The sequence below is a fragment of the Salvelinus fontinalis genome, chromosome 17 (assembly GCF_029448725.1).
Source record: "Salvelinus fontinalis isolate EN_2023a chromosome 17, ASM2944872v1, whole genome shotgun sequence".
Classification (NCBI taxonomy): Eukaryota; Metazoa; Chordata; class Actinopteri; order Salmoniformes; family Salmonidae; genus Salvelinus; species Salvelinus fontinalis.
In genome coordinates this window covers 43,130,216-43,150,241 of record NC_074681.1, presented here as the reverse complement: position 1 = coordinate 43,150,241, position 20,026 = coordinate 43,130,216, and the positions used below count along the sequence as shown (strand labels likewise).

The window sequence follows — 20,026 nt, the reverse complement described above, 5'->3', positions numbered from 1 at the left end:
CAACGTGTAACTTACTTTATTACTTGATTCCATTGCTCAACATTTTCTTAACATTTGTCATTAGTTAAAGCAAAGAATATGTATCCGCTCTCGTCGGACTTCGGCTGCATATTTTCCGCCATTTTCTTAAAATCTGAAAACGTTGTGAAGCCAGAATTGCATTATGGGCCCTAAAAGCACGGAAATAGTGTCCACTGCGTGTATACTTCGTATTTTGACGAATTTAGTTCATCCGGGAACTTTTGGCGTACTAGCTATATCCATACTATGAGCAATAAGCATACTATATACTTAATTTACGTCACAAGTACGGTTAGTGTGGTTAGTACACAATGTTTGCAGGGTTGGACAATATGGCCTTAAAATCATTTTTACTTATGGGCAATTTCACAATATACACTGAGTATACAAAAGATTAAAGACACCTGCTCTTTCCATGACAACTACTGATCAGGTGAATCCAGGTAAAAGCTATGATCCCTTATGGATGGCACTTGTGAAATCCACTTCAATCAGTGTAGTTGAAGGGGAGGTGACCGCTTAAAGCAGGATTTTTAAACCTTGTGACAATTGGGACATGGATTGTTTATGTGCCATTCAAAGGTTGAATGGGCAAGACAAAAAATATTTAAGTGTCTTTGTAACTGGGTATGGTAGTAGGTGCCAGGTGTACCGGTTTGTGTCAAGAATTGCAATGCTGCTGGGTTTTTCCACACTCAACAGTTTCCCTTGTGTATCAAGAATGGTCCACCACCCAAAGGACATACCACCAACTTGACACAACTGTGGGAAGTATTGGAGTCAACATGGGCCAGCATCCCCGCTTTTGACACTTTGTTATGTCCATGCCCCGATGAATGGAGGCTGTTCTGAGGGCAAAAGGGAGTGGTGCGAATCAATATTAGGAAGGTGTTCCTAATGTTTGGTATACTCAGTGTATATCTCGATGAAATACAAAAATAAAAAAGGATTTCTCTAAATAGGCCTTGTTGTATTTTTGCAATCACTGATCTGGGTTTCGAATTTTATAGCAGGCATTATAGAAAATGAACACAGGCATTATAGAAAATGAACACAGGTCTCATAAACTAAACTCAAGCCCAAGTGCTAGTGAGTAGCCAGCTAATAATTTTATATTTAAAGTCCAGCTATCTATTTGCTAGCTAACAAGGTAGAACAGTTTAATTGTTATGATCAATGTTCCCTCAAATTTTTTACGGCAATGAGTAAAATTTCAGGTCTGCTGAGTGCAAACTTGAACGTTGTGAAAGTTCTGTGCAACTTCCAGTACACGTTTACTGTGAACACTGAGCTGTACCCGCTTTAAGTTACGATTTCAGACAGTGGTAACGCAGGCTACTGTGGCTCTTCGATCATAATGTAGACTTACCAGAGTGGCCTACCATCAAAAACAATGGAGAAAATGCGTCCCATAACATTTTAACATGGAAATAGCTGTTCTATTGTTCAGCCTACAGTAACAGCCAATGTGTGGTGTTCAATGTTGGCCTACATTCCATGAGACTTTTGAGAAAAAAACCATGCAGGGCTTGACATTCTTATTTATCCACCTGTCCTTCAGGCAATGAGTTGACTGAAAATGTTGTGTTGTTTGATGCAAGAAACCACTTTACAAAATAAAATGCATTATTTCAATACCATTATTACAGAGAATTACAGACAAATTATGCTGCCTATTGGTTACTTAGCTTATTCAAGCCTGTCTCAAAATACTTTTCAAGGATGTCTGGAAATGTACACATTTTGTGCTCTCGTAGGAAGCAATCACTCCCCCTTTGCTGACTACAAATGATCTATAACTGGGCTAGTAACTCACTAACTAGCAAAGCATATGAACAAATTTGCACATGTGGCTCATGCTGTAAACACAGTCCAGTTCAAAGTGAATGACACAGATCCATATATAGCAAGGGATATTTGCATATAGGCCTACTGCAGATCTGATTGGTTATACCACACCGGTCTGTGTAGAGTACAGGCTGATTTGTGCATGCAATAGAATCTTACTCCGATGTATTCTGCCTGCAACATTTTCTTTTTGCATAGTTCATTTTGTTTCGGTATGTTGCAGTGAAAGTGGCTAATATTGCGTTGATTCGATCCCAGTTCCCACAGTAAAGGGAAACATTGATAGTGTTAACTAACTAGACATTTGAGTGAAGTTCAATCTGATATTTCTTCTGCGTGGCAGTACCGGGGAGCTATGCACCCGCGCACTCGGGAACATTGATTATGAACACACCCTTCTGTCCGTCTTCAACTGTTTGAACAGCATGCTGGTCCACTTTGTGAAGATGTTGAAATCAAATGGCCTACCTTATTTCACAGAATGAGAACGAGTTGTTAATTCCTTATATAATATGTTTTTTATGCTCATTGCACTTTTTATTAAACACAGACTACAGCTAGTATAAGTCTGGCTAAAATGCTAGCAGTACATGGTACCGGAATGGAAACAGAGCATTCATTTTCCAGAATCAATCAACCCATTTTAGTAGGGTCTGCTCTTCACACAATTTGAGGAGTTAAAACACAACCTTTCTAAGAATACCCTTTTTAACTTCTCCTCTGTTACAGTAAAATAATGTCTCTCTGTGTTTCGGTGTCCATATGACGGATTCTGTTGGACCAAACCTCAAATGGAAATAACGAGTTGAAGCTGCTTCTTGACAGAGAGGAAGAAGGGATCTTAAATCTTTGTTGCTCTGAGTGGCAGGGGGAGGGGTTTGGTATCTGTGTGCAAGTGGGAAGATACACAGAAAAGGAGGAGTGAAGGATACGACCAAAAAATCAACATGAGAACAAGCGGACATATAAGCTCATAAAAACTAAAAATAAGAAAAAAACTTGATTCTTGCAATACAGGCATTTGGAATATTGCGCGAAATTAATTTGATGTACTGCCCCGGGCCAAAATGTAAATTAGCTTGGATTGCATAAATCCCTGACCCAAAGAGGGTCACACACCTGGATTTGTTTATTGCCAATGAAAACTGAAGTAACTTCTGCAGCTGGGTATTTTCGATGTAACAGAGACACTCTGGGACGGACAACATTGCTTCACTTTGCCAAATGTCAAAGCCCTGCCACATGACGGTCATTGTTTCACATTGCCAGGCCAATGCTAAATGCCTTCTCCCAGTTATGAACTGCAATGATGAGGCCCATTTGCTCATTTAAAAAAAACTTGCTTAATCATTTTCTCTGGCTTGACCAAAGCTCACCACAACAGCTGTGCTTGCTCTTCTTGAGCTTAGGACGACATAATAACACAGTATACCCACTAAATGTATTCTACTAAACACGCTAATGAATACACTAATACACTATATAGAAAGGTATGTAGACACAATTCAAATTAGTTGATTCGGCTATTTCAGCCACACCCGTTGCTTCACCATCTGACGGACGAATCTGGGTTTGGCTACCTGCCCGAATACATAGTGCCAACTGTAAAGTTTGGTGGAGGAGGAATAATGGTCTGGGGCTGTTTTTCATGGTTCAGTCTAGGCCCCTTAGTTCCAGTGAAGGGAAATCTTAACGCTACAGCATACAATGACATTCTAGACGAGTATGTGCTTCCAACTTTGTGGCAACAGTTTGGGGAAGGCCCTTTCCTGTTTCAGAATGACAATGTCCCCATGCACAAAGTGAGGTCCATACAGAAATGGTTTGTCAAAATCGGTGTGGAAGAACATGACTGGCCTGCACAGAGCCCTGAACTCAACCCCACCCCGCGAGCCAGGCCTAATCTTCCAACATCAGTTCCCGACCTCACCAATGCTCTTGTGGCTGAATGGAAGCAAGTCCCCGCAGCATTGTTCCAACATCTAGTAGAAAGCCTTCCCAGAAGAGTGAAGGCTGTTATAGCACCAATGCCCATGATGTTGAAATGCAATGTTTTGAAGAGCGGGTGTCCACATACTTTTGGGTATGTAGTGTACAAGTCTAGACATCCTAAAACAGTCTCCGTGTCTCGATTCATTCTTGAGACGCTCTGACTTTAAGGCTAACGTTACAAGTGGTCGAAGTAGGCACCCACAGATCCAGTTGAGGAAAGCACTGCTTGCTTTTGCCTGGCTCTGTCTCTTTTTGTTGCCTGACTCATTTTGACTCAGGAACACAGACAAATTCCTCTGGGCTGACTTGTGGAGACTACAGGGAGGGGTTTTGCACAGCATGTCTTGAGAGCAGTCCAGGACCTTTTTGTATTTCTTCATTCCGACTAGGGGAATGAGTTCTGGCCAGAAGCATTTTTCACCAGGGACTTCTTGTAGCTCTTCCAACCCCATTCCATTACTCCAAACCCTCCCTCCTTTCTCCTTACACTTTGGAGGTGAAAGTTAGTGAGCTCAATCCCCAAGGAAGAGACAGCATTCTGAAAACTTGTGGTGGATTTGTCATTATACTGCACTTCCTATCCAATTGTTTCAGACCAGAAGGTGCAGATGACAGAAAGGTGACAGAGACCTGAGCAGTTTTTTTTCAGACCAGACACTGCAGGTCAAGGGAAGGAGACGAGCAGAGAAAGCCACTTTAGACCATTGAGATGCAGCCTTTTCTGTTGGCCAGCATTCCTCACCGCCCCGTGACAAGTGACACCTAGCAGCGGAACACCGCATCCAGCTTCCGCCCCTCGTGCCTCCTAAGCGCCAAATCCGTGTACACAACGTCAATATTTCTCTTTCTACCGCCAACTGCCTTGCTCCAAAAAGGTCAGTGGAAACTTACTACCAGGGCACAAGACTGATACAATTTAGTGGCATTTTGCGACCCTTTGACTTGACTGTGCGACTTGCGATTGGTTCGAGCTGCACATTCTACATAGTCACCTCACTCTAAGCGTCCTATTTGTAGGAGGCTAATAACATGATTTGGTCAAATAGTAAAGTGCATTATTCTCATGATTCCTGTAATGAAAGTGTCTGTCCTGAGTCAGATGCTGTGCCTGTTTCGCTGGGGCCTGCTGCTGTGATGAGCGACCTGCTCTCACTGCCTCTCCCATTGCGCTCCGGGAGAAAAAAAAAAGTGTCCTGATTTGTAGAACATTTCAAAATCCAATAGTGGGAAAATACAACTATCTTGTGTAATATTTGTCACCATTGAAGAGAAGAGGTTCTCAGCGTGCTGTAGGTATACCTTTGAGTTCTATAGCACCTATTTTACATCCAATCAATATGATATGGCTTTGAGATACGGAGCATGCAAAATGCACGTTGGCCATTGCGAGTGTATGGGCCTCATTGGGTAGTATGCTACGACTGCAAAGTTTCTTTTTAGGACATTACATTTACTGTTAGATTAATACATAGCTTATACCAGTGGGTATTACATTTAGCATGCAATCAAGCTAGTGTGTTTTGAGTTTCCGCTTAATCGGGTGGTGAATTAGCCCCAAATAAATTAGCCTATGATAAAGATCTAGGGAAATGAATCTTGATTGAACAAAAGTCTGTAGTCCTATTTTTAACAGTAAAATATAACAAAAGCCTAATTGCCAACCCAAAATTCATGACAATCACTGGATTAGGTTGCACATCAAAATATCTCGAGTCATGCATTCTTGCTTGAACTTGTTAGATGCAACGTATATATAGAATACCACCTCTGTAGTCTATGACACTTTTTAAAGCACTGTGAATGACATTATAAAATGATTAGGCCTACTAGTTCTTTCTATTCCCTGACGCCGTGAAAAAGACTCCTGCTTGTTCTCGTGTTGGACTGGACAGATGCTGAGGTTGTTTAAACGTTTCAAGGCCGACATTTAACCTCTGTTGGTATCAGCTCTGACAAGCCTGGCTGCCAGGCAGGGGATGTCGACTCACGTCTTAGGCACTGCCACGAGTGGTGACACTTCTGGTTGCAACAGCTAAGCAGGGAAGTTTCAGCATCGCGACCAAAATGAAGATCTACAGAAGGTAATGCATGAATAAACTACCTTGTAGAGCAATTCTCATCCGTTTCTTTTTCCGTTTTCCCACAATACAGCTTAGCAGAGTGGCTTTTCTTCAAACACCTGATTTTCAGCGAATGAAGGTATCAAATCAGCTCTGCGCTGAGCTGGAACAAAAGCTTGCAGCTCAGCTGTTTTGCACTATTGCTGCAATGCTAGTTCAGTAGACGACTGACCTTAACCTACTGCATGAGGCCATTTTTTTTTATGAGTGGAATTAAGCCAAAAAGCTATTTGGGGCTGTGGTCATTTGTTTCACGAATTCGCTACATTTAAAGTTGAGTGTTTCCCCTTAAATGAGACGGATAACCTTTAGCCTGAGCATGGGTGAGTCAGTTGAGCCCACTACTTTCTACTTGGGGGTTGTCGAAGTGGATAAAGCCCAGTTGCCAGACCACTAAGAGGTGTGAAATTCCAAAGTGCTGCTTGGAATATTGAGACAGGAATATTACTGCATGTGACCTAGTTGTATGTGCGTGTAGTGGATTCGTATCAGGATGCAAACATCTGCTGTAACCATTTTGAAACACGTTTTAATCAAAATAGAAGTCAGCTCTTCTCATGTCACTCATTTGAGTGATACGCTATGTGTCTATGTCTTGCTAGTTAGTGAAAGGTTTTTGGACTTGGTCATAAAGACCTGTGTGTGTACATGGGTGCATAAGTGTGGGTGCGCTATCAGGTGTGTGTCTGCAAAAATTATGAGTTGAGATTGTACTTTACTGTCTGCTTGACTGACTAATCGTAGACTCATTTTAACTATGAAACTAAAAGAAGTGACACTCCAGTCTCCAACCCAAACCCATTAACAGTTGAACTGGGAAAGAGGAAGCCATGACCCCCTTTGCTCCTTAACCTATGACCCTGCCTTGGTCAATACCGGAATCCCATCAGTCACAAAAGGCTGATTGAGTCCTCTGACCTAAATGACATACAACTTAAAAACCTGGGTCACATCATATCATTTTGCAATGTCTAACTTTTTTGGGTTCGTTTTGAAGATCTTAACTGCAAAGCTAGGGAAGTTGGTTTCATGTATGCTCGTGAGCATTGTTGTGATGTTGCAATTTTATAGATCCGTTTCAGTACAGTTTTTGGGAAACTAATCAGATGTTTTTCTGCAGTAGACTACACACACACACACCACACTTATGAGGCACTCACTGAGGCACTCACTGAGGGACTTACTGAGGGACTTAAAGACTTCCTGACACTCAGGTGACCCCTTGTCTTCTTATGGGGTCATGTCTAGATCGATACAGCTTTTGTCAAAAGCTGATTTAAAAAAATATTTATTTATTTATTTATTTTCTCAATTTTAGCTAAGCCTAACCCTTTTCCTAACCTTAACCTCATTCTCCTAACCTTAACGCAGCAGGTTAGGAGAATGAGGTTATCTTAAACCTGCTACGAAAAGTCAATTTTGACCAAAGTTGTATCCCTTCTAGACAAAACCCTCTTGCGAAAGAGGAGCCCCGTATCTGAGGTACTAGTCATTGCTGCTCTTCCGCCAATAGAAAAATGCAGCAGCCAATCATATAAAACATTTCCATCTCTCTTTTTCCCCCTCACTATCGTTTCCGAGCTTCTGTCTGTCTGTCTGTCTGTCTGTCTGTCAGTCTGTCTGTCTCCTTTTTTTTTCTCTCCCGCTTGATCTCTATCAGGACTAGATAGGTGGATAATTGAAAGCACCTGATATCCGACAAACGCTCTGAGTCAAATAGAGAGGAGAGCATCCGGACATGTTTGATAGAAGTCAAAACAACTCTTGGTATCCTGATGACATTCGTTTGTCAGTTTCAGTTGACCGCTTTCGCCACATAAACAACTCAGCACAGTAGTCGATGTGTAGGCTATCAACCAAGAGCATACAGCTCTATATACAGCTCTATATATTCTACGCAAGGTATGTTTGAGAATGAGGAAAAGGGCATCATTTGTTTGGATTGATTGGTTATCTGCATAGATTGTCTGTTTGGATAGATTGACTGGGACTTTTGAGGGATGTCATCTGGCAGGCCTACAGTACATCGTGGTACGATCTGATGAGCGGTGCGCAGTAGGGTACGTGAAGCCTGTTGTGTATGATCTGGACTCCAGATGCACGTTTTCTTTTCCTGTGTCTGTGTACTGATGTGTCTGTCTACCAATCCATGACAGTGCTAGTGTATTCTTGGGGGGGAACTGGTGTGGTAAATTGCTATGTCTGTGTCTGACTGTGAAGAGGTTGTGTAGTCTTCTGGTTTTTCAGTTAGTTTTGAGTGTGTGTTTTTTTTGTACAGGTAATGTGTGCATGCGTGCGAGGAGAGCACATAATGGCTCAATGTTTAAACCCAGTTTCTCCTCCATTTCTCTGTGTGTTATCCAGAAGCTGGGCAGTACTATGCAGTCGGAGGAGGGCACAGAATGGCTCCTGGAGCTGCTGATGGAGGTGCAGCTGCAGCAGTACTTCCTGCGTATCCGCGACGACCTCAACGTGACGCGACTCTCCCACTTTGACTACGTCAAGAACGAGGACCTGGAGAAGATCGGCATGGGGCGGCCCGGTGAGTTTTATAGTGGGGGTGGAGTGTGTGTGTGCAGCCACCTTTCAAATCAAATCAAACTTTATTTGTCACATGCGCCGAATACAACAAGTGTAGACCTTAACATGAAATGCTTACTTACAAGCCTTTAACCAACATTGCAGTTCAAGAAGAGTTAAGAAAAGATTTACCAAATAAACTAAAGTAAAGAATAAACATTATAAAAAGTAAGTATACAGGGGGTACTGTTACCGAGTCTGTGCGGGGGTACAGGTTAGTTGAGGTAATTTCTACATGTATGTAGGGGTGAAGTGACTGTGCATAGATAATGAACAGCGAGTAGCAGCAGTGTACAAAACAGCAGATATTTTCTTTCCAACACGAATGCCCTTAATATCTTTTCATAATTCACATTTAACCGGTAATTAAACCCTTCAAATGTAATTTCCCCTAAGCCGTTCTAACACGGGCGTGCGTCCTTAAGCACATTAGTGGGAGAGTGAAAAAAGTAGTCTTCCTTTTCCATTCGTCACTCTCTAAGCCACCCTCTCAATGCCTCTCTACTCACTCGGATTTCCACTGTCCTCATTTTTCTCTCTTTTCTTCTGGTTTTCATTCCTTTCATTTACATTGTCTGTAGGTGAGCTCAGAGTTGCAACCTGTGAGTTGATTCTTTAAAAAAAAGTTGTAAATCACTCATATACACTGAGTATACAAAATATCAGCTACTACCGCGATGTCATTCACTGCAACACTTAACAAAGAGCTGCAGTTAGTTTCAGAATGGGTGGCGAGGAATAAGTTAGAGCTAAATATTTCAAAAACTGAAAGCATTGTATTTGGGACAAATCATTCACTTAACCTCAAGTAAACTGTTCACTGTGGACATACCAATAATGTGGAAATTAAGCAATCCTGGATTGTAAACTGTCATGGTCAAAACATGTTGATACAACAGTATGTAACGCTCGTCTTCCTCCTCGTCTGAAGAGGAGCAAGGATCGGACCAAAACGCAGCGTGGGTTGAATACATAATAATTTTAATAATAATAACGAAGACGAAAAAAACACTTGAACAAACTACAAAATAATAAACGACGTTAACAGACCTGAACTTGAGAACACATAAAACATGAACGCACGAACAGGTAGGAACAAACGAACGAACGAAACGAAACAGTACCGTGTGGTGAAACAAACACAGACACAGCAACAATCACCCACAAACAAACAGTGAGAACAGCCTACCTAAATATGATTCCCAATCAGAGGAAACGTAAAACACTGCACTACACAAATTGTAACCAATCACAGCACTTTCACTGCATAAAATGGTTCAATCAGTTGCGTTTATATTTTTGTTCAGCATAGAATAGGATATTCCCATATGAACAGGTCCGGAGAGTTTAGCATTAGTATAACACTGATTGTTATGTAAGCGACTCAATGTTTGGTTTACAACACTCTGCTTCCCATACATTAATTAATGATGATGAATTGAATATGACTATCACTATCACATGCCATAGTGATATCACTGTAGTTTGGAAGAAGTAGTTTCTGATTCTTGGTCTACATAGTCAGTGACATTATCCTTCTCGCTCTCCCCCTCTCTCTGTCGTGGGTGTCGCTACAGGGCAGAGACGGCTGTGGGAGGCGGTCAAGAGGAGGAAAGCCATGTGCAAGCGGAAGTCCTGGATGAGCAAGGTACAGTACACAAACGCATACATGCAGATACCCTACATATGAATATAATATATACAGTACACTCACTCTACAGTACAAACTATCTGTCTCGCACATGCACAATGACCCTAACATATTAACATGTGATCGTGTGTATATGTTCGTCTGCTCATACGGTGTCTTGATCCATCCTGTCGCACATTGTCAATCTCTGTTCCTTGTGGACATTAGTACGTGTTACCTTTGGTCTGAATTCACTGTTCCCATAGCTTGGTTTTACATACGGAGTTCAATTGAGCTGAGCAGTTGTGTATACAATGGAGTTGTATGGGGAGGTTAGATGTCAGATTAATTTGTGTGAGTGTGCACATGTACAGGTAACTGCCAAAATAAAGGAAACACCAACAAAGTGTCTTTAAAGTGTCACGCTGATCCTCAACATGGGGGGCCCCTCAGCTGTGCGTGCTTAGTCACCTCCTGTACTCCCTGTTCACCCACGACTGCGTGGCCAAGCACGACGCCAACACCACCATTTAAGTTTTCTGACGACGCGACAATGGTAGGCCTGATCACCGACAACGATTAGACAGCCTATAGGGAGGAGGTCGGAGACCTGGTAGTGTTTTGCCAGGACAACAACCTCTCCCTAAATGTGAGCAGGACAAAGGAGGTGATTGTGTACCACAGGAAAAGGAGGGCCGAATATGCCCGCATTCACACCGACGGGGCTGTAGTGGAGCGGGTCGGGAGTTTCAAGTTCCTTGGTGTCCACATCACCAACAAACTATCATGGTCCAAACACACCAAGACACTAGTGATGAGGGCATGACAACACCATTTCCCCCTCAGGAGACTAAAAAGATTTGGCATGGGATCCTCAAAGTTATACAGCTGCACCATCCAGAGCATCCTGACCGGTTGCATCACCACCTGGTATGGTAACTGCTCGACATCCGACCGTAAGGTGTGACAGAGGGTAGTACGTACGGCCCAGTACATCACTGGGGCCAAGCTTCCTGCCATCCAGGACCTATATACCAGGCGGTGTCAGAGGATACCATATCCGAGGCACTTAAATCTTTTGAAGGGCACACATACACAATCCATGTCTCAATTGTCTCAATGCTTAAAAATCCTTCTTTTAACCTGTCTCCTCCCCTTCATCTACACTGATTGAAGCGGATTTAACACGTGACATCACTAAGGGATCATAGCTTTCACATGGATTCACACCGTCATTCTATGTCTTGGAAAGAGCACGTGTTCTTAATGTGTTGTACACTCAGTGTACACAGAACGCATAGAGACGGACAGACTCTAGTATGCTCACACACTTACAGTGCACACATACACATGCATGCACACACACAGCTTGGCTGACTCTATCGCTGTCAATTGAGTTTGCATATGACCCCTGAGTCGGCTTGTATAACTCTGAACTGTACCCCAAACTCTCTGCTGAATAACCACACACACACACACACACACACACACACACACACACACACACACACACACACACACACACACACACACACACACACACACACACACACACACACACACACACACACACACACACACACACACACACACACACACACACACACACACACACACACACACACACACACACACACACACACACACTTACTCACTGCCATGTCACCCTCTGAGGTCTAGTAGTACGGAGCTGCAGGCCTCTGGGATGCAGACTGCAGTGTTGGCCGCTCCAGCCAGAATGCAGCCAGGCTGAGGAGATGATAGCTTTCTAAAATTACACGTGTTTGTTTCCGCTTCTGGCACCAACCACCCGTCCAAATAATCTGCCTCCTCAGCCACTGACTGTGTGTGTGTGTGTGTGTGTGGGAGCTCGGAGTGTTCGTTTGTATGTATGGCTAGCTGTGTGTGTGTGTGGTTACAGTTTAGGGTTGTGTGCTGGTCTTCCATCTTCACTATTTTAAAAAAAACTGTCCCGTCCCCTATTTAGAACACCAGACTCACCACCGAGACAAACACGCACACACTGAAGAAGACTCATTGATACACACACCACAGACATGTGGAGCTGTAAAAATCCCCTCAGCCAGTAATGTCCAACTCCAGCTTTAGATACTGAGGATTCGTTCCTACTCACTGACACCTCCCTGCTACCTAAGACTTCAGCCCCTGCCTCCACTCTAACCAAGCCCAAGGCTTGGTGGGGGGGAGGGGGGGGGAGCCCACTAATAGGGTGCTCTAACGGATGCTCTTCCGATCGGCTGTCTAATTCATGCAGTGTTCAATCAAATGAATTTATAAAGCCCTTCTTACATCAGCTGATGTCACAGTGCTGTACAGAAACCCAGCCTAAAACCCAAAACCCAAAACAGCAAGCAATGCAGGTGTAGAAGTACGGTGGCTAGGAAAAACTCCCTAGAAAGGCCAGAACCTAGGAAGAAACCTAGAGAGGAACCAGGCTTAAAAATGTTGCCTGTTGCCTGCTCTTAAGCCAATTTTTCCTTCTTCCTCTCATAAAGATAATGGACCATCGTGGAGTTATTGGGGAATATATCATTTTGTGTGTGCATGTGTGTCTGTTAATTCTGTGTTAACTAATGTGTGTCTGAGTTTTGAGTTCATCCATTTGTCTTGCGTGCACGCTTGTGTATTTGTGTTAATGTGTGTAGTAATTGTCTGTTTGTTCATGTTTGTGGCAGTATTGTTTGAGTGTGTGTGTGGACGTGTTTAACTATTCTCCACAAGAATAGTAAACAAACAGAAATGTGACTAACTGGGAACATTTTATTAGTCTCCGTGAGGTCAAATGCTATTTCTAGGGGGGTTTTAGGGTTAACGTTTGAATTAGTGTTAGGGTTAGAATTACATTAAGGGTTAGGAGCTAGGGTTAGTGTTAGGGTTAGTAGTTAAGGTTAGGTTTTCAGGTTAAGGTTAGGGTAAGAGTACGGGTTAAGGTTAGGTTTAGTGTTAGGGAATATAGGATTTTGAATGGGACTGAATTGTGTGTCCCCACAAGGTTAGTTGTGTGTGTGTGTGTGTGTGTGTGTGTGTGTGTGTGTGTGTGTGTGTGTGTGTGTGTGTGTGTGTGTGTGTGTGTGTGTGTGTGTGTGTGTGTGTGTGTGTGTGTGTGTGCATACACCCCTGCCCACACCACCCCCCATATCAAGATAACAGACTAGGGATCACTCTGCACCCTCCCTGCTGTGGCACCCCTGGCCAAGTGAGCCGACCGCGGGGCGCTGGACATAATTGAGTCCTGGCTCGCCTCAAGACACACCTGCTACAGCACACACACACTGGTTGACAGGGGGGGAGGGAGGAAGGGGAGAGAGTGAAGAGAGAAAAGAGAAAAGAGTGACCCTTCACACAACTGGGGCTGGGGAGAGGGAGAAACGAGATACAGGGAGATGGGTGGGGGGATCGAGATACAGAGACAGAAATGGGGGAGACGGAAAGAGGGAAGGCAATATCAGGCCCACGTCCCCCTCTACACAGCACAAGCCCGTGTCTCCCCTTTACAAAGTGCCTCAGCAGATAGCATGTCTTTCAACTCTAACGGTCATTGAGCTATCTCAACTCAACTAGGTGTTGCGGTCCTACCGCCTCCACACAGACAACCAATGTTACTCTCCTTCTTTGAATACTGTACAACGAAATCAAATCAAATTTTATTGATCACATACACATGGTTAGCAGATGTTAATGCGAGTGTAGCGAAATGCTTGTGCTTCTAGTTCCGACCATGCAGTAATATCTAACAAGTAATCTACCAATTTCACAACAACTACCTTATACACACAAGTGTAAAGGAATTAATAAGAATATGTAAATACAAATATATGGATGAGCGATGGCCGAACGGCATAGGCAAGATGCAGTAGATGGTATAGAGTACAGTATATACATATGAGATGAGTAATGTAGGGTATTGTCACGCTCGCTATCCTCAAACTCCCTGTCATAAATCGACCAAGTTGTAGTTTTAATTGTTTCGGTTTCACTTTATTAAAAGATGTAGTTCCACATCTTTTAATAAAGTGAAACCGAAACAATTAAAACACAAACAGGTAAACAGCAAAGAACATAACGCAACTGAGGTGCACACAAACACATACGGAAAATAATTACCCACAAAACACAGGTGGGAAAAGGCTACCTAAGTACGGTTCTCAATCAGAGACAACGATAGACAGCTGCCTCTGATTGAGAACCACACCCGGCCAAACACATAGAAATAGAAAATCATAGAACATAGACTGCCCACCCAAATCACACCCTGACCAAACCAAAATAGAGACATAAAACGCTCTCTACGGTCAGTTCGTGACAGGTATCGAAACATTATATAAAGTGGCATTGTTTAAAGTCACTAGTGATACATTTATTACATCCAATTTTTTCATTATTAAAGTGGCTAGAGATGAGTCAGTATGTTGGCAGCAGCCACTCACTGTTAGTGATGGCTGTTTAACAGTCTGATGGCCTTGAGATAGAAGCTGTTTTTCAGTCTCTCGGTCCCCGCTTTGATGCACCTTTACTGACCTCGCCTTCTGGATGATAGCGGGGTGAACAGGCAGTGGCTCGGGTGGTTGTTATCCTTGATGATCTTTTTGGCCTTCCTGTGACATCGGGTGGTGTAGGTGTCCTGGAGGGCAGGTAGTTTGCCCCCGGTGATGCGTTGTGCAGCCTCACAACTAGAGGTCGACCGATTATGATTTTTCAACGCCGATACTGATTAATCGGCCATTTTTTTTGTTTTTTTTTGTAATAATGACAATTACAACAATACTGAATGAACACTTATTTTTACTTGTAATACATATAGACCAATAAGACATCCTGAAATCTGTCTTCTCACGAAAAAGTCTGTAGTGCCTAGAAACTAATATGTTTTATCTACGTCCCCCACAAGTGTCACAGGACTCATCTGAAGGTAACTCATACAAATTAATGGAAGTATGGAGGTAGTTTTGTGCCAATAAAAAAAGGCGTTAAATGTGTCCAAAAAAAACAAATATTTCCTGAGTTTACATTTCTCCTAGATTTAGGACAGACACTTCAAAACGTTATTTTTTTTCTTTCTTTTTTGCCATTTCGATAGTCAATAATATAATACATCAATAAAATCAATTTAGCCTCAAATAAATAATGAAACGTGTTCAATTTGGTTTAAATATTGCAAAAACAAAGTGTTGGAGAAGAAAGTAAAAGTACAATATGTGCCATGTAAGAAAGCTAACGTTTAAGTTCCTTGCTCAGAACATGAGAACATATGAAAGCTGGTGGTTCCTTTTAACATGAGTCTTCAATATTCCCATGTAAGAAGTTTTAGGTTGTAGTTATTATAGGAATTATAGGACTATTTCTCTCTATACTATTTGTATTTCATATACCTTTGACTATTGGATGGCACTTTAGTATTGCCAGTGTAACAGTATAGCTTCCGTCCCTCTCCTCGCTCCTACCTGGGCTCGAACCAGGAACACATCAACAACAGCCACCCTCGAAGCAGCGTTACCCATGCAGGGCAAGGGGAACAACTACTCCAAGTCACAGAGCGAGTGACGTTTGAAACGCTATTAGCGCGCACCCCGCTAACTAGCTAGCCATTTCACATCGGTTACACCAGACTAATCTCGGGAGTTGATAGGCTTGAAGTCATAAACAGCTTGAAGCATTGCGAAGAGCTGCTGGCAAAACGCACAAAATGGCTGTTTGAGTGAATGCTTACGAGCCTGCTGGTGCCTACCATCGCTCAGTCAGACTGCTCTATCACATCATAGACTTAATTATAACATAATAACACACAGAAATACGAGCCTTATGTCATTAATATGGTCGAATCCGGAAACTATCATCTCGAAAACAAAACGTTTATTCTTTCAGTGAAATACGTAACCGTTCCGTATTTTATCTAACGGGTGGCATCCATAAGTCTAAATATTCCTGTTACATTGCACAACCTTCAATGTTATGTCATAATTACGTAAAATTCTGGCAAATTAGTTCGCAATGAGCCAGGCGGCCCAAACTGTTGCATATACCCTGACTCTGCGTGCAATGAACGCAAGAGAAGTGACACAATTTCACCTGGTTAATATTGCCTGCTAACCTGGATTTATTTTAGCTAAATATGCAGGTTTAAAAATATAAACTTCTGTGTATTGATTTTAAGAAAGGCATTGATGTTTATGGTTAGGTACAGTTGTGCAACGATTGTGCTTTTTACGCAAATGCGTTTTTGTTGAATCATCCCCCATTTGGCGAAGTTGGCTGTCTTTGTTAGGAAGAAATAGTCTTCACACAGTTTGCAATGAGCTAGGCGGCCTAAACTGCGGCATATACCCTGACTCTGTTACAAGAGAAGTGACACCATTTTCCCTAGTTAAAAGAAATGCATGTTAGCAGGCAATATTAACTAAATATGCAGGTTAAAAAATATATACTTGTGTATTGATTTTAAGAAAGGCATTGATGTTTATGGTTAGGTACACGTTGGAGCAACGACAGTCCTTTTTTGCGAATGCCACCGCATCGATTATATGCAACGCAGGACACGCTAGATAAACTAGTAATATCATCAACCATGTGTAGTTAACTAGTGATTATGATTGATTGATTGTTTTTTATAAGATAAGTTTAATGCTAGCTAGCAACTTACCGTGGCTTCTTACTGCATTTGCGTAACAGGCAGGCTCCTCATGGAGTGCAATGTAATCAGGTGGTTAGAGCGTTGGACTAGTTAACCGTAAGGTAGCAAGATTGAATCCTCGAGCTGACAAGGTAAAAATCTGTCGTTCTGCCCCTGAACAAGGCATTTCACCCACCGTTCCTAGGCCGTCATTGAAATTAAGAATGTGTTCTTAACTGACTTGCCTAGTTAAATAAAGGTGTAAAAAAAAGTCCAAATCGGTGTCCAAAAATACCAATTTCCGATTGTTATGAAAACTTGAAATCGGCCCTAATTAACCCACTCTGTTAGGATGAATGGTGCCACAGGACCATACATTCAGCTTCCTCAGGTCTGTAAACAGGTTAGGACTAGTGTAAGTTGTCCACAAACAGTTTGTAGCCCATCCCCAGCAGTGGAAAGTCCAATATTTCCATAATGGAATCATAACTAAGTCCATTACCGGTGGCTGAGATGAATTTCCCATTGTAAACAAGAACATTCCAAGTGTAGGCACACAGAATCAGCCAAAACAAACAGTTTGTAACCCCATATTGTTGGCTTGTTACGCATATATTGTTTGAGGTCAATTCTAGCCTTTAAGACTAACATCCTCATCTTTGGACAGGTTCTGGGCGGGGTGAAAATGGGTCTTGCAGGCCTCAACAATGCTGGAGTAGAGAGGTTTGATTTTTCAGAGCCTATCAAAGCTTGCTGTGCCTCTCTTCTTCTCATTGTCGCTGTCAGCTTGTGAGTCACTGATATGAAGTGCCCATGAAATAGTCAAAAACCTCTTAGAAGACATGACAGTGGTGGGGAAAGGCAGTTGGTAGTCTTCAGCTTCAGGTTTTTCAACTTCACAAGCCCCATGTAAATGACCAGTGAGATGTGACAGTATAGGTATTGGATGGAAATGGGCTTCCATGCGTCTTTCTTGCCTACGTGGTTCTTAGCTCCATACTTGTTGGTGTTAGACACCAGCGAACCAAGAACATCTGGAGAAAAACATCTGGAAAAGATGAAGGAAGGGGGCTGTACTTTCCAGTCATGTCCAGCTGAGGTCCTGGCTTCCTTTTAGGTCAAAATGTTGGTGCAAGTGGCTCCACATCATCCTCTAGCACAGTGTGCCAACAGTCCTCTCCCTTGGTGATAGTCGCTGCTGTTGCACTGGCCCTCCTCCACTTCTGGGTTGGCCTCTTCACACCTCTAGATGGCTGGGCTGGGTGGGGTGGGTGTGGAGCCAGAGACAGCAGCAGGGATCAGACTGGAGGAACCAGTTCCTACGTTTGAATGAGTGGGGGATGGAGGACTTGAATGTGGTCTCTTTGGAGTTGGCTCCCAGAAGTCATCTGAGTCAGTCTTTACCACTATTGAAGTTTTGTTTTAATTCAGTTAGAACGCAAGTTTACTATTACTTATTTTATTTTACCTGTATTTTATCAGGGGGTGAGCCCTGCATCAATACTTTTACGGATGAGCCCTGCATCAATACATCAAATACACAGCACATACCTATAAACATATACAGTACCAGTCAAAAGTTTGGACACCTACTCATTCAAGAGATTTTCTTTATTTTTACTATTTTCTACATTGTAGAATAATATCAAAGACATCAAAACTATGAAATAACACAAATGGAATCATGTAGTAACCAATAAAGTGTTCAACAATGATATTCTTCATAGTAGCCACCCTTTGCCTTGATGACAGCTTTGCACACTTGATGACAGCTTTGGCATTCTCTCAACCAGTTTTATGAGGTAGTCACCTGGAATTCATTTCAATTAACAGGTGCACACAGTGAAAATCACTGCTGCTTCTTTATGGGACCAAACAATTAAAAACTGTTTTAATTTAAACGTTTTCAAAGTTTAAAACATAGCTATCCAATCATAAATGGAGGTAGCTGAAGTCTGAATCCCGTGAGGGTGAAAGACGATCAATAGACAGACTTGCATTACAGCCTAGCATTACATTTAGCTGGCTATCTAACGTTACCATGACCAGCAATAACAGAAACACTTAACCGCTAAAAACATATGGACTCCGGTAGAAATCTATGCAGTGGTGAGAAAAGCATGGCGCCGAATTTATCAAAGAAAGAAAGTGCCAACAGCATGGCTAATCTCATGATGGAGAAAAGGAGTCTATGTACAAAAATGGAAAAAAATATGGACAAAATGAAGCTGAGTATTGAAAAAGGAATGAATAGTAAAGGTGAAAGCTGCATCTTTGGAGAAAGCCATTCAGGATAATCATACAACTTTGCTGACTCAACGAGAGAATAATATCAAGCAGCTACAAGGCCACATAGCTCTTGAAGTTGGACGTCTGGAGTCCCGTGTAGAATTCCTAGAATCTGGGAGAGTAGGCTCTGCCAAAACAACAAAGTTAGACCCAGACGTGTCTATCATAGTGGCAGGACTGCCAGCTGATGAAAACGAGGACCTAATCTCCAAAGTGAACCAGTTGATATTGGTAGGGCTAGGCTGCGAAACAGAGATGATTGCAGTTGAGAGGATGAGGGAGAGAGGTAAAGGTCCCGGGGTTGTGAAGGTGGAGTGTCGGTCTGTGGAGGAGAAAGTGGCTCTGTTACGGAAAAAACGAAAGCTGCGAGACCATCCTGATTATAACAAAGTCTTCCTTCGATCAGCCAAGTCCCACACCGATCGCCTTATAGAACTGAACGTCAAGACGCTGCTGAGAGAAATACCAGGAGGAAAGGACTATTTTGTCATGGGAAGCGGACGGGTCATGAAACGAGATCAACCAGAAGGACAACGCGGACAAGGACATGGGGTGGACAGACATACTACATACTGAGGGGCTTCCCGTTTCCCTACGATATTTGATTTCAATAGCACATTGGAATGTTAACGGATGGACTACATTGAACAATAAATTACGAATAATACTACTAAAATCCTTAAACCCAGACATTATCTCAATAAATTAAACGCATTTGCGTATGTATGGTATGGACACAACAGAAACACTCATGTGAACGCCCGCAGGGACTCTAGGGGAGTGGGAATATGTGTAAAGTCTGATAGGATGAAAGCATATACAATTTAAATGATCGATAAAGCCATAGAAGGAATTATTGGTTTGCGCTTTGAACACAGGGAGTCAGATTTTTGTTTTGTTGTGTTTTCATGCTATTTG

At 42.5% G+C, this 20,026-nt stretch overlaps 1 protein-coding gene across 3 annotated transcripts in view; it reads left to right on the top strand.

Annotated features, from left to right (window-relative positions):
* LOC129814441 (activated CDC42 kinase 1-like) overlaps positions 1-20,026 on the top strand; it is a 77,160-nt gene that overhangs the window by 25,395 nt on the left and 31,739 nt on the right. For all 3 annotated transcript variants that reach the window (XM_055867555.1, XM_055867554.1, XM_055867556.1), the window contains exons 2-3: positions 8,346-8,523; positions 10,139-10,209. In XM_055867555.1, coding sequence (XP_055723530.1) covers positions 8,346-8,523; positions 10,139-10,209 — 249 coding nt within the window. The remainder of the gene's footprint in view (positions 1-8,345; positions 8,524-10,138; positions 10,210-20,026) is intronic.